At 57.9% G+C, this 14,954-nt stretch overlaps 1 protein-coding gene across 1 annotated transcript; it reads right to left on the reverse strand.

The window, feature by feature from the left end:
* Positions 1-2,330: 2,330 nt before the first annotated feature.
* Positions 2,331-10,594, reverse strand: ABHD17A (abhydrolase domain containing 17A, depalmitoylase). The gene is made up of 5 exons (XM_070374325.1): positions 10,456-10,594; positions 6,473-7,009; positions 5,300-5,494; positions 2,912-3,091; positions 2,331-2,810 (listed from the first exon to the last, which is right to left on the reverse strand). The coding sequence occupies exons 2-5, from the start codon at positions 6,802-6,804 to the stop codon at positions 2,585-2,587; spliced, it is 933 nt and encodes a 310-aa protein (XP_070230426.1). The 5' UTR covers positions 6,805-7,009; positions 10,456-10,594; the 3' UTR covers positions 2,331-2,584.
* Positions 10,595-14,954: the final 4,360 nt, after the last annotated feature.

Consider the following 14,954-nt stretch of genomic DNA (forward strand, 5'->3'; position numbering starts at 1 on the left):
CAGAAGCCATAATTGATAAATTAATGACTGATAATGATTTTAAATGCCTGGCAAAAGTAAAATTAATAAACACAAAAATCCACATACAATCCAAGTCAAACCCAATGACAAGTTGGAAAAAATACTTTTTCTTCACAGTGGGATAATTTTCTTAAATCTATTCCTAGAAAACAGTAATGCCAAGAACCCAATAGAAAAATGGACAAAGAATGTGAAATACAAATGGCTTTTAAATATCTACTGTTTAAAATAGTTTCCAGTTTCAAAATGACCATATTAGTGATAGGAATGATCAACATAAAAAATATAAGTCTGACAGAAGCACTGAGATGTTTGATTATATTTCTAGGAAATACGAAGCTACAATGAAATACTATTTTAAGAGATCATATGCCCATTTACAGATCTATGGAAAGCCCTTCTGCAGTAAGGAATTCAGTTTTCAGGAATACCCGTACTTAGGAAGAGAAGTGTATAAGGATACTGGATCTAGCAATGCCTGTTACAGACTTGGGGGAAAAAAACAAATTTCAACCAAAAAGTAACAGGAATAATAAATTACAGTGCTAATAAAATATAGTGCAGCCATTAGAAGGACTGAATCCAATCTATGTAGGGGTAACTGAACATTCTCCAAGCCACGATGATAACAGGACCACATTTCTGTATAAACTCTTTGGCTACACGTGCACTTTCTCTGTTGACACCTAAAAAACTGCTTGTCTGTGCCGTGGTAGACGGGAACACTGGAGGTCAGGGGTGGGAAGAGCAGTGAGTTACCACCCAACACTCATACTCTGAAGTTTTTACTCTGTGCCTGAAAACATTTCTGTTCAATCGTAAGCCGTCGCTTTGGACTTGCTGCACCGCGGAGCCCCAGCCCTCGGGGAACTTGTATTCTGATGGGGTGAAAAGCCGGCGGGCTCTGTGACAGGGGCAGCAGCGGCGGTCAGTGGCAGCACAAGGCAGGAGGATCAGGGTAGGGGCTTGCGGAAGGAATACTGCAGCTGACGGCCGAAGAATCGGACGTGCTGGGAGGGATCGGTAAAGATCCGGCTACTTCGGTCACCAGGACCAGCCAGTACAAAGGAGGCTCTCTGCTCCCGGGAGTGCACACCCACGCTCAGTTTTGCTCCCAGACATCCTGGATTATTAAATGGGAACCTAGATTTCCAGCGGGAGGGCCCGGGGACTCGGGAGGGACAAGCCTCGGCAGCGTCCTCGGTCGGGGACCTCAAGACCAGGGCTCCCGCCGGGCCGATCTCGCGTGCCCGGGGCCACTCTCGACTTTCCCAGCACCCCAGGCCCGAAGCCCAGTTGAGAGCCACAGAAAGCGCTGACACACATCCGCCGGCGTCGGCCAGCCCGCTGGGCGCGCCCCCACGGCCGGGACGGCGACAAGGGCAGGGCCGGCCGCCAGGGCGCCGCCACTTACCGGCCAGGCCGTGGCCTCCACGCCTGCCACTGCAGCCAAGCGCACGCCACCCCACTTCCGCTTCCGCTCGGTCGCCCCCTTCGGCGTCACCCCCGCCCCCAGGCCGAGACACCGCCCCCTTCTTTAAAGGGGCCTAGGACCCCGAGGGGACGAGGCGGAAGCAGCGGTGGCTCTCGGCCTCGCCACTGCCTGGTGTCGGGCACTCGAAGCTGCCGCCCGACTTCGGCGTGGACAACAGGTCGCCCGTCTCTGAAGCCTTCGGCGTTCTAGGGCGCCGCCCTTAGAGGTCGCAGGGGGCACTCCGGGGGGCGATGAGCCGGGCGTTCTGCCAGGATCCCGGAAGACCTAGGCCGTCCCTGTCTTTAAGGGCATCCCCCGCGGAGTATTGAGCGGAGACCAAGGTCCGGAGGTGTGCTGCAGGAGTGCTCCTCGTGACCCCATTCCTGGGGAGGCCGCACGGAGCCTCGGACCTACCACTGCCCTCCACTGGACGCAAGCGTGCAAGACTCTTCTTGGTCTTCAGCGCAGGGGGAGCTAACCCTAACCCTGCGAGGTCTACCACACGGGTACGGAAGGGTGTCTGTCTCGCTGAGGGTCCAGAGTAGTCCCAGCCTAAACCCGCGGGGGCCACTTCCACCCTCAGGGTTGTCTTGTGGACAGGGAGCCAACCACCCTCCCAGGCGTGCCCTCGGAGCACGCAGGGTCCTGGATTCGAATGCTGTCGCCCCGCCATCACCACCTAGGCAACCGACAGCCTCAAGGACCGGAACTCTGACCTGGCATCTGCAGTTGTGAACTCCCCTGGAGGGTTGGGGACAAAGCCTGGTCCCGCCCCCGTCTTGGGCTCGCTGAGCCCCATGGAGAGCACGCACAAGCCAAGAAAGGGAAAGGAACCTTAAAATTTTAAATCTTTAATTTCTGTTTTCACGTTTTTTCCTTCGTTTTGCTTCCAAAAGGAAAGGTGCACATAGCTCCGTCACCTGTACATTGTCCACGGCCCAGGGGCCGGGGCAGGTCCCGACCCCTGCCGGCCGGCTGCCTCTAGGGCGTGGGGTGCCCGGGGGTTCACATGCAGCCCCCGAGGCCGGGGCAGGGTCCGGGCGCCGCCTTATTGCTGAGGTCCTGGCGCGGCTCGGGCCGGCCACTAGGCTAGGCGCGCTGGCTGGGGAGCTCCTGGGAGATGAAGCGGCGCAGGCGCTCCAGATACTGGCTGTAGAGCTCGATGTCGTTGTGCCCGGCGCCCTCCACCCACAGAGGCTCCACGGCCTTGGGGCAGCGCTCGTAGAGCGCCAGCCCATGAGAGAAGTCGATCACCTCGTCCTCCGTGCCGTGGATGATGAGCACCGGCGACGTGATCTTCGACACCTTCTCGATGCTGCGGGGCGGGGCACGTTAGGCCTCCTCGCCCCGCCCCTCCAAGGTCCCGCCCCGCCCTAGTCCCCGCCCCCGCCCCGCTCCACCCCGTCCCGCGCTCACTTGGGGAACGCGTCAAAGCAGTAGGTCTTCTTGGTGTCCGGGAAGGCGACGCGCATGCCCGAGGTGAGCGGCGAATGCAGCACCACCGCGGCGCACTCGTAGCGCGAGGCCAGGTCCACGGTGGGCACCGTGCCGATGCTCTGCCCGTACAGGACGATGCTGTCCGGGCTGATGCCGTACCTGGCGGTGGTAGGGGCAGGATCAGCAGCGAAGCAACTCACACACCCCTCCCACTGCCTGTCCACCATTCTCTGCGCTGGCTCCAGGAAATATGATAGGGTCCTGGGACCCTCCCCAACCTGCCAGCACCGAGGGCGTTGGCTCAGCAGGGGAGGCAGGATCCCCAGGTGTGAGGAGAACTGATTGCCCGCAGCCCAAACCCTCAGTTTCGATAGTATCTACTTGGTCACACCTGGGCAGTACACCTGTGTAGGCCCTACCAGCGCTGTGGTTCCTGGAGGCAGGTCCCTGGGGCTTCTTCTGGTCACCCGGCCATCCCGACCCATACACACACTAGACCAGGGCCACATGCAGAACCTGCTTGGAGCCTTCCTGCCGCTGCAGTTCGAAATTTGACAGCCCTTCCTGGTCCCACTGCAAGGGGGCGTGTCTTCCCGTCACCCTCACCCACTCCCTTGGCCTTGGGGAATGAAGACAGTTCCTGCCCAATTATCTCAGCCAGTATGCAGCCCCTCAGGTGCTTAGTAAAATGTGGGTGAGCAGGAAGTGGCCCCTGAGGGCAGTGAGTGGTCACTACCTCCTTCCTTGGGCACCTTTCCTACATAGTGGTCAGGTCCTATGCCCCTTTCCCCCCACACACAACTCCCAGAGCACCACCTCAGCGCAGTTCTTTCCTGACCACTCAAGGACTCACCACCCTCTGGATATAGGAGGTCTCCATGGCCTTACCTCCACACACCCTCAGCTGTGATCTCAAAGGGGGTGCCCCTCTTCCAAGTGGCCAGGGCACTCGGGCCCCTGGGCACCCAGGGGTCATGAGCACCTGTCCTTGCCCTCTGGCCCCAACCTCAGGCCTTGGGGATGCCACCCAACCTTGTGCCAACCCCCCTTGGCCACTCCACCCCAGTCTGCTCCCTGGTTTGCCAGGAGCACCGCTGTGCTGAGCACCAGCACGGTCCTGTCACCCAACTCCGGGCAGGACTCCCAGCTGCACCTGGCTGTCTCCACCTGGACAAACACAGCAGGTGCTGGATTCCACAGCTTTTCCAGCCCTTCCCCACCCTGCACCACTGCTTGGGCCCATGCCTCCCGCCCTCCTAATGATTCTCAATTGTTGGGGCTGAGGAACAAGGTTGCTGGAGGTCAATGCTGGCAGCAGGACAGATGGACGGATGACAGAGCTCAGAACCCTCACCCTTCGGCAGGGCATGATTCTGCTAGCAACCCCCAGCCAGCGGGGACAGGCTGAAGCAGCTGAGTGTGGAACACCTGCACCAGGCTACCCAGCTTGAGTCCCCAGTACCACAGAGGTGCCAGGGGACCCTGTTCCCAAGGCCTGCATCAAGGACTCCTGGAGCATCACTACAGCAACCAGGGCCCTGCCTCCCCAGGGCAGGCTGGCTATGGGCCCTGAAGGAGCTGGTCGCACCAGTTGGCTAGGCAGGGCCGAGGTCAGGCTGCCCTGGGCAGGCAGAGGGCACCACCTCCAGGAGGCTGGGGGTCAGGTGCTCCCTCCAGGGCAGCATGGGGCACCAGGCCACAGGTTGTGTGCTGACTCTGAGACTGAGCCACCAGGCTTCAGTGAGCAACCATGGAGTGGAAGGGGGTTGCCAGGACCTGGACGACAAGGGTGGTGAGCTCCAGGGGCAAAGGCATAGACAAGACCACAGGGACTCTGTCTGAATCAAGCCAGCAACTGTGCTGGGTACTGTGCCTGGGGAGGCCCCAGCCTCTGCTAGCTGACCTCCCACAGGGGCTGTGTTGGGAACTAAGCTGTCTGACAACACCTCTAGGCCCAGAGACCCTCCCCAGAATGAAGCCAAGCTCCACAACAAGGGGTCTGGCCCCTCCCCACCCCTCAAGTGCTCCCTTAGGTGTGGGGATCTCCGAGTCTTTTCACACCACCCTCACACACCACGTACCAGGCCCAGGAGAGGTCTGAGTCCTCTGCCTAACTCCTCCCTCCAGGCAGAGCCTCCGTTCCCATGGAGAGAAACCCAGGCCCTGTCCCTACCCCTCTCAGACTGGGGCTCCCAGGAGATCACTCCAAGGAGGGTGGAGGGCCCCATCCAGCCTCCCTGCACACCAAGCAGACAGAACTCGGGTCAGGCTTCACCCTGCAGCCCCCTACCTGGGCTTCTTCCCACAGGGTCCAGTCACCTGTGAGGAGACGCGCACCCTTGCCCCCCCGTTGCAGCCAGGGCTCACCTGGTGCGCAGGGCCTGCCAGGCAGCGTCAATGTCAGCGTAGAGGTTCTTCTCGGAGGGTTTGCCGGAGCTCACGCCATAACCAGAGTAGTCGTAGGAGAAGATGTTGCAGTTGATGCGTGTGCCTAGGCCGATGTAGAAGCTGCTCATCTGGCCCAGGTCCACTGCGTTGCCGTGCGAGAAGAGAACTGTGTACCTGGTGAGGCGGGGAAGCACAAGTCAGAGGGTGATGGAAGGAGGGGGCTGGTGCCCTTATAAAAGGAGCAGAGAATTGGTTCTACTCACTGGGACTTAGGCCAGGATAGACAGTGAAGCCTCAGGCTCCCCATCAGCCAGGGGACCACCCAGTGTGAGCCTGAGAAGCCATAGTGACCTTCACATCGATGGCCCTGGGTGGCAGCTGCCTCCATCATTCCTGATGGAGAGACTCTGAGAGCCTAAGGATGGTGGTTCATCTCCCTGCTGCTCTGAACCTTCCTGGAGGATGAGACTGCGGGGGCTCCGACCACAGGGAGGAAGGCCAACCCCTGTTCACTGCGGGACGGCTCTTCCCTCTCCATGGGAAAGGACCAGAGCCCTTATCTCTGCCCAGGGTCCCACACGGCCCTGCCAGGCAGTCTGACCAGTCTGGATCCTGGTTGACAGGCTCCCAGAATCTTCTTCCTCCAGCACCACTGGGCCCTAGCCCAGCCCAGCCGAGGTAAAAGCCTGCCCTTTGGACCTGGCCTCCTCTGCAGGCAGAAGCAGCTGGAAGGCCCCACCTCTGTGCCACGCTGGGGCTCGGGGAGTCAGACCTGGCCCCAGTTGCCAGCCTAGTCTCAGGGCCACCACCTGAAAGTGGGTGCCGAGGCCTCACTGGGCACTCAGGGCCCAGGAAACTGACCCAGGGCATATGAACACTGAGACCCAGAGGCAGGAGGCTCCCAGAGAGGGCCCCCAAGAGGCTGCATGTGGAAGGACCCCAAACAGTTTCTTGGTGGCCGTGGGCAGATCTCACCTGCTGCTCCTTGGCAAGAATCATCTCTGGGACACCCGCCCACCCAAATGGGCTTTCGGTGGCTCTGGCCCTCTGGTGGTCTCCATGGGCCGCAATGAGAGGCTGAGAACAGAGCATATCTGGGGCCCCCATCCCAGTTGGCCCCTCCACCACAGGGGTCATGTCTGCGCGGCTCACCTGGCACCAGGCACACAGCGCACGTACATGCAGGAGATGCGGTTGCCCCGGCTGCTCTTGGTCAGGAAGACCTCGATGGTGTCCAGCTCACGCTGGCTGTACTGGAAGTCAGCGCGCTCCATCAGATGGAGTTTCCAGCGCCCAGGGGTGCCAGCTAAGGCCCGCAGGTTCCCTGAGGGGGCAGCCCCGGCCCCACCAGGCCCGGGCTCAGGTTCAGGCACCAGCGAGTAGGTGGGCTCCGGAGGCAGAAAGGCGAGCTTAGCGGCAATGCGACCGGGGCAGGGCGGGCAACAGAAGAGGCAGCAAAGCTCGGTCACTGACAGGCCGTTCATGGCGGGTGCCGGGTGCCGGGGCGGGCCTCACCCGGCAGGGGAGGGCTGGGGGTGCTCGGAGACGCGGGCAGGGGACAGGGCGACCCCCGGCCACCTCCCCAGATAAGAGCCCCGTTAGGAGGCTGTGGCACAGCCCCATCGCGGTCCAAGCTGAGCCCTCAGGAGCCTCGCAGCCTCGCGTGTCCGTGTGGCACAGAGGGAAAGCCTGTAGGGGGACAGCATGATGTGGGGTTCCCCCGGGGCTCCCACAGGTCCCAAGCCCTGGGCCTTCCCCTCCGCCCAATCTCCACAGCTCCACCCACTGCCCCACGGCCTGGCCTGCCCTCCCTGGGGAACCAGCCTTCCAAGCGACCCTGGTGGGACCCAACCAGCCCCCTGCCTGCTACCACACTTCCTCAGCCTGCAGGTGACTCTTGCCATTTAACCCCATTCATCAGTCCAGCCTCTGCCTGCAGGCCGTGCTGGGTGATCAGCACCCTGGCTACCCAACTCTCCCCAATACTGCCCCTGCCCCAGGTCCAGGGAGACTGGTACCCCCAGACCTCTGTCCACACAGCTGGCCCAGACTCTCCTCCACCCCCTCCCATCTGCCACCCCCAGGTGACACAGCTCAGCCGAGGGAGGACAGACTGCTGACCACAGGGACCCGAGAGCATGCTCCCAGGGCCTGCGATGTCCGGAGACAGGAGCCCAGGCAGAGGAAATACAACAAACAAAGGCTCTGGGAACAAAAGCAGGATACATCTCCAGGCTGGGAAGGCCCAAGGAGCCGGGACAATGGCTCTCTCCTGTGCTTGGGGCCAGGCCGCAGTGGGGGTTGGGGTCCACAGGAGCCTGGGGCACCTTCCCCTGCTCCGCCAACTTAGGGGTCTGTGGCCTCGGGGAAATCACTTAGACTCCCCAGGCCTCAGTTTACACTTCCATCAGTACAGACACCACACAGGTCACAAAGAGAGTAAATGAGATGAGGGGAAAAGAGGTGGGACAGGCAGGGCTCAGGACAGGCACAGAATGTCCTGAACGCTATCTCAAGCAGACTACAGCTGAGCTGCTAAAGCAGCTATACTCAACATGCATGGAGCTGCCAACAGAGAGGCTGGAAGAAAATACAGAGGTCTGAGAAAAACCTACTCACTTACTACGTTGTCCTTACAGCCTAGAGCGAGGGAGGGACACATGTTCACAGCTCACTGTTGGCAGCAGAGCACCTGAGCCTGTTCTGTTTCCCGGCCACAGCATTTGAAAACCACTGGGCCAGGGCCACACAGCCACACGGATGCAGAGCAGGTTGGTGCAGTCCAAGGCCCAGAAACACACCTGCCCGCTTCAGACCTGTGATCTGAGACCGGGGGCCGCAGAAAGCTACATCTCACAGTCACTTGGATCAGGGGCACATGGAGGGGTGTGGGAGAGGGAGGCAGGGACACAGACGGCCTCCAGGAGCCCCCAGACTCCCAGGTGGGAGACTTGTGTTACGTGTAAGCATGTTCAGAAGGGAGAGTCTATCACATTGGTTCTCAGACCAAGGCAAATTTACGCTCTGGGGACATGGGCCAACCACTGGAAAGACAGCTATGGTTGTCATGACTTGCGGGGGTTACTATTGGCATTGAGTGGGTGGAACCCAGGGATGCTGCTCAACACCCCACCATGCCCAGGACACACTCCCCAGAGTGTCAATCAAACTGAGGCTGCTCCAACATATTCTCAGAGATGTCCAGGCCCCAACAGGTTGACATTCCATCGGTGCTTTGATGGCGTGGCAGGTCTGGAGTTTGGGCAGCAAGGCGAGGCTGGTTTTGAGAGGGAGGCCTGGCTGAGAGCCAGTGGGCAGGTAGGAGGCCCCTGGAGACCCGAGGATGAACAGGCACCCCAAGATGGACAAGGGCCCGCTGACCAAGCCAGAAACCAGGATGCCATCCTTGACACCTCCCTGTACCCTCAAGACCGGCCCATCACAGGGCTTGCTGACTGCCTCTCTCCCTCCCACCACCACCACCTGGGGCACACAGTCTTCTTCCTTGCTGGTTCCCCCCAACCGTTGACCACCGCCACCCTGTTCCATGCCATTCTGCCCTCTGCAGCCAAAAGATCTCTTCACAACACAAATCTACCAGCCACTGGGCTGTTCCAGGGGTCCCACTATTTTTATGATGGAGATCAAATCCCTCACCACCGTCTGCTGTGGTCAACCTCTCCAGCCTCTCTTGCTCATCACTAACCCACTTTCCCCAGATGAACCACACTGTCCTCTCCTGCCTCAGAGTTGCAGCCCCAGCAGTTCCCCTAATCGCACGGCCTGGGCTCCCTGTCCCATCCACCTTTCACATCTCCCAGTGCCCTTCCAAACAGGTTAGTCCCTTCCCCACAGGCTCTCTAGGCTCCAGATCTGACTCCACAGCTTGTATGTATAAATTCAGCCTTCACCCCACGCCTCCAACCAAAGAGAAACTCCATGAGGGCAGTATCACCACCGGTTCTCACTCAATCAACACTGGCTGAATGAACAGACAAAGGACCAGGGGGAAAGGGGGGCTCTACAGTCTGCCATGCCTGACAAGAGAGCGGGTACAGTCTCTTCTCAGGCCTCCCAGACCTGGGACCTCCCGCAGTCTTACACGGATATCAATGAGGGTGCCAGATATCAATGAGAATGCCGGCCCTCAAACTGCAGAGCACACCTAGATGCCTCATTCACTGGGCAGGCACTCCCAGCACTCAGAGCCCAGTGATTCTGTCCACAAGCACATATCCGGCACCCCGCTGCCAGGCCCAGTGTGGGCTCCTGGTATCATGAGGATCAACAAGGTGCCAGGCAGTTACAATTCTCCAAGACGACCTAAATACGGACAACTGTGACCGCACCTCTCCCAGTCAGTCTGAAAGGCGCCTGCAGAGTGCCTGGTGACAGCGACCAGGACAGCGGGGAGAGGATAGTTAAACCCCAGAGGTGAGAGCGGGTTCCAGGAACTAGGGGTCCTGGACTAGACAGACTGGGAGGAATAGTGAGCAGAGGGGTCCTGGAGAGAGCTGGGTCAGGCCCAGCCCGTGAATCCTGCTGCAGAATTTGGGGGAAATTCATCCTGGGGGAAACGGGGAGCCTAAGGAGTGGGGGTCTGGGGTCTAAGCCCATGGGTTTGGCGCTGTGCATGGTGCCCTGGTAGCAGCCTGCAGATGGGACTGGAGCAGAGGCTGGGAAGCCTGCCCAGGTGTCCAAGCCGGACGCAGGACGCCAGCGAAAGGGCAAAGGTGTCTTGGAGATGTTTAGGAAGCAAGGCTCGGCTCCGGCTGCTGTGGCGGGCGAGGGTGTCAGGCTGGGGCATTTGTTCGGGGCCGGGGGTCAGAGTCCGCGGCTCGGACAGCGCACTCCTCGAAGGCGGGGCCGCGTCCCCGGGAGGGTGAGCGCATATCCCACGTCGGAGGACTGAATGGACTGTGGACGTTGCTCTGCCAGAGTCGGAGACGCTGTCCCGCGCCTGATCAGTGGTCCTCCACCCGGGACCGCAGCCGCCCCGGGAGTGCGGGGTCTCAGGGACGTCCGGCCGGACTGCCCCAGCCTCGCGGCCCGGCCCGGCTCTCCAAACGGCCGCGGGAGGCAGAGACCGCGGGAGGCACTCAGAGCCGCAACGCCAGCCCCTGCTTCACACTCACCGCCGCGGCCCGCGCCCCCCGGCCCCGGGGCCGCGCTCCATGGCTCCCGGCCGCCCGCCCGTCAATCCCTCGGCGCCCCGGACCGGTCCCCTGCGCCGCCACCGCCGCCGCTCCCCCGCGGGCGGAAGTGAGCCTCACTCCCGCGGCCGCCCCGGAAATGACGTACAGGTGTGCGTGGGGAGCCGGAGGGGCCGGGGGCCAGGACCGGGAGCAGGCGCGGCGCGCGTCCGGGGGCGGGGTTAACTTTCATGGTGGGCGGGGCGATTGGGTGGGCAGGAGCCGAGCTTCAGGTTCCAATCAAGGTTTCTGGGAGTGGAGACTCATGACCGTTCACTTAATCCTTCTCTTATTCCAGGTCTAGGACTCTAGTGAGGAACTCTACTGGTATCAAAACTTACAGGGGGCCAAAAAACTCAGTGGGGCTTCCCAGGTGGCGCTAGTGGTGAAGAACCTGCCTGCCAGTGCAGGAGATGTAAGAGAGTAGAGTTCCATCCCTGGGGTCTGAAAGATCCCCTGGAGGAAGGCATGGCAACCCACTCCAGTATTCTTACCTGGAGGACCGATGGACGGAGGAGTCTGGCGTGCTGCAGTCCATAGGGTCGCACAGAGTCGGACACGACTGAAGCGATTTAGCACAGAACAAAAACCTCAGTGGTCAACGTAAGAACTATTTTAATGCACTACTAAAAAAACAAAGTTTTGGGACTGAGCGACTTCACTTTCACTTTTCACCTTCATGCATTGGAGAAGGCAGTGGCACCCCACTCCAGTATCTTGCCTGGAGAATCCCAGGGACGGGGGAGCCTGGTGGGCCGCCCTCTATGGGATCCTACAGAGTCGGCCACGACCGAAGTGACTTAGCAGCGGCAGTAACAGCAGGCCCCTGGCTGGGATGATTCAGCCTTTATTTCAAATCTTTATGTGTTGTTCATCATGGGTCCTTTTGCATCACTTTAGGCTCCCCCTCCCCACGCCCCTCAACCAACCACCCCCACCCCATCACCAGTTCCCTGGTGGCTCAGTGGTAAAGAATCCGCCTGCAATGTAGGTTTGATCCCTGAGTCGGGAAGATTCCCCTAGAGGAGGAAATAGCAACCCGCTGCAGTATTCTGGCCTAGAGAATCCCATGGACGGAGGAGCCTGGCGCTACAGTCCATGCAGTGGCAAAGAGTCCGACACAACTGAGCACACACACACATTAGGCGTTTTCATTGAGCATTAAAATATTAGGGTTTCCGACTCTCTCCCATTCAGCTCACCCTGCGGGCAGGGAAACAGCGGCTGGTGACACAGCTGAAGGCAAAGCAGATGGACAAGAATGAGGCTTGGAAACAAAGTGGCAGTGTGGCTAAAGGTGACCCGGGCGGTCAGGGCAGGCCTTTCTGAGGAGTGATTGGGAGGAAGACAGAAAAACTGGAGGCTGACAGTGCCTAGTCAAAGCGGGACAGTGAGTTAGTGGGACAGCCTCGGCCTTGGCCAGGCCAGCCTATCACAGCTCAACATCCGCCCCACCTGCTACAGGCAGCCCCGGCTCCCCGTCCTCCCCCAGAGAATCTAACTTTCAGCTTCATTTGCAGAGATAGGCCTCCCTGGCCAGTCCTTCCCCAAGGCCCCATTCCCTGGGGTCAGCTGCCAGGAGAGGACTCAGGCTCAGGATTGGACACTCTCCAGAGGTGGTTTCCAGCTGGTTCCCTCTGACCCCCTGCCCAGGCCCTAGCTGACCTCCCTCAGCTGTGTGCTCCAGGGGGCTGTCCCTGGGTGCCTGGACACGCCCCTGCCTCAGCTGTCCCCTCAAGGCTCCCGGCATCAGCTGTCCTCCTGAGGTCCAAATGTCACACCTAAGCCAGGCTCCTTCCATTTCCTTGTGCCAGAACAGGAAGAGGCCTGTCCACAGCCTTCCTCCACACTCCCCCACCCCGCGGCCCTATCTTCCCCTCCTCCCCTGGGCTAGAAAGGGCCAGAGCTGCTGCAACACCTGAAAGCCCAGCTTCTCCAGGACTGAAATGCCCCGAGGAGAACATCTGTGTGTGTGTGAGGGGGTGGCCAGGAGGAGGGGATAGGCTTAGTCCCCACCCAAATGGGGCCTGCCCCACCCCTGCGGAGTTCCCCCACCCACCAGAAGGCACCCAGAAAAGATGAAGGCACTGCTGTGAATTCCCCAAGGTCTCTGAAGGTCAGTCCCAACACCTTCCCTTCCCAAAGCACCTGCTTGGTGTTGCCCAGCACCTACTGGCCCATTTTCCCCACCTCTTTGCCCTTGCTCTCTCTGCCCCAGCCAAGCCACCCTTGAGAAGTTGTCCCTGGTTGTTCAGTCACTACATTGTGTCCAACTGTTTGCGACCCCATGGACTGCAGCACTCCAGTCTTCCCTGTCCTTCACCATCTCCTGGAGCTTGCTCAAACTCATGTCCATCGAGTCAGTTATGCCATCCAACCATCCTGTCCTCTGTCATCCCCTTCTCCTCCTGCCTTCAATCTTTGCCAGAATCAGGGTCTTTTCCAATAAGTCACTTCTTTGCATCAGGTGACCAAAGTATTGGAGCTTCAGCTTCGGCATCAGTCCTTCCAGTGAATATCTAGGATTGATTTCCTTTAGGATTGACTGGTTTGATCTTCTTTCAGTCCAAGGGACACTGAAGAGTCGTCTCCAACACCGCAGTTTGAAAGTGTCAGTTCTTCAGTGCTCAGCCTTCTTTACGGCCAGCTCTCACATCCATACATGACTACTGGAAAAACCATAGCTTTCACTATACAGAACTTTTTTGGCAAAGTGATGTCTCTGCTTTTTAATATGCTGTCTAGGTTTGTCATAGCTTTTCTTCCAAGAAACAAGCGTCTTTTAATTTCATAGCTGCAGTCACTGTCCAGTGATTTTGGAGCCCAAGAAAATAAAATCTGTCACGGTTTCCATGATTTCCCCTGTCTATTTGCCATGAAACGATGGGCCCAGATGCCATGATCTCAGTTTTTTGAAAGTTGAGTTTTAAGTCAGTCTTTTCTTAAAACTGGATGAAGCACAAGGTGGAATCAACATTGCCAGGAGAAATATCGATAACCTCAGATATGCAGATGACACCACTCTTATGGCAGAAAGTGTAGAGGAACTAAAGAGCCTCTTAATGAAGGTAAAAGAGGAGAGTCCTTCCGCAAGGCCCCATTCCCTGGGGTCAGCTGCTGGGAGAGGACTCAGGATCAGGACTGGACACTGTCCAGAGGTGGGTTCTAGCTGGTTCTCTCTGATCCCCTGCCCAGGACCTAGCTGCCCCCTCCCTCAGCTGTGTGCTCTAGGGTGCTGTCCCTTGATTCCAGCTGTGGTTCATCCAGCCCAGCATCACGAATGATGTACTTTGCATATATGTTAAATAAGCAGGATGACAATATACAGCCTTGATGTATTCCTTTCCTAATTTGGAACAACTCTGTTGTTCCATGTCCAATTCTAACTGTTGCTTCATGACCGGCATACAAGTTTCTCAGGAGGCAGGTAAGGTGGTCTGTTATTCCCATCTCTTTAAGAATTTTCCACAGTTTTTTTGATCCACACAGTCAAAAGCTATAGCGTAGTCAATGAAGCAGAACTAGATTTTTTCTGGAATTATCTTGCTTTTTCTATGATCCAAATTTGTCCCTACCTCAGGGCCTTTCACAAGCAATGTTTCCTGCCTAGAATGCCTCCAGATAGACACATGGCTGGCTCCTCCTCCTCCTCAGGCACATGCACAAATATCACCTCCTTAGGAAGCCCTCACTGACCTCCCTCAGCCAAAGTCCCTACCACACCCTATTTATTTTTCTAATAGAAAACTTGCCATCATTTTACCGAGTTGTTTGTTTGTTTGTCATCTATCCTCCCCATATTCCACGAGCTCCAAGCTCCCCCCAGGGCAGGGAGCCGGACTCTTCTCCACTCTGTCCCCAGCTGTCCCCCATGCTTTCTGAAGAGTCGATAGATACATGGGAGGAGGATAACTCCCAGCCAAGAGGAAGGCTTTCAGGAGGATGTAGGGAGGCTCTGGAAACTTTTGGTTGCCACTGGCACAGACCTCAGTCTGTCCGGAAAATAATGTGACCACAGGAATCAATGCTCTTGTCTTTTTTTCCCCCAAACTTTAAAATTTTATGTTGTATTGGAGTATAGTCAGTTAACAATGTCATGTTAGTTTCAGGTGAACAATGAAGAGACTCAGCCATACAGTTATGTATCCATTCTCCTGCATCTGCCAATGCAGGAGACCTAAGAGATGTGGGTTCAATCCCTGGGTCAGGAAGATCCACTGGAGAAGGGCATGGCAACCCATTCCAGTATCCTTGCCTGGAGAATCCCACGCACAAAGGAGCCTGGTAGGCTATAGTCCATAGGGTCACAAAGAGTCAGACACGACTGAGCACGTATGCACCCACCTCCACCAGGTAACCGTAAGTTCCTTTTCTAAGTGTGGGAGTCTCTTTCTGTTTTGTAAGTTCATTTGTACCACTGCTTTTGAGATCCCGAATATAAG

The sequence above is a fragment of the Bos mutus genome, chromosome 7, assembly GCF_027580195.1.
Source record: "Bos mutus isolate GX-2022 chromosome 7, NWIPB_WYAK_1.1, whole genome shotgun sequence".
Classification (NCBI taxonomy): domain Eukaryota; kingdom Metazoa; phylum Chordata; class Mammalia; order Artiodactyla; family Bovidae; genus Bos; species Bos mutus.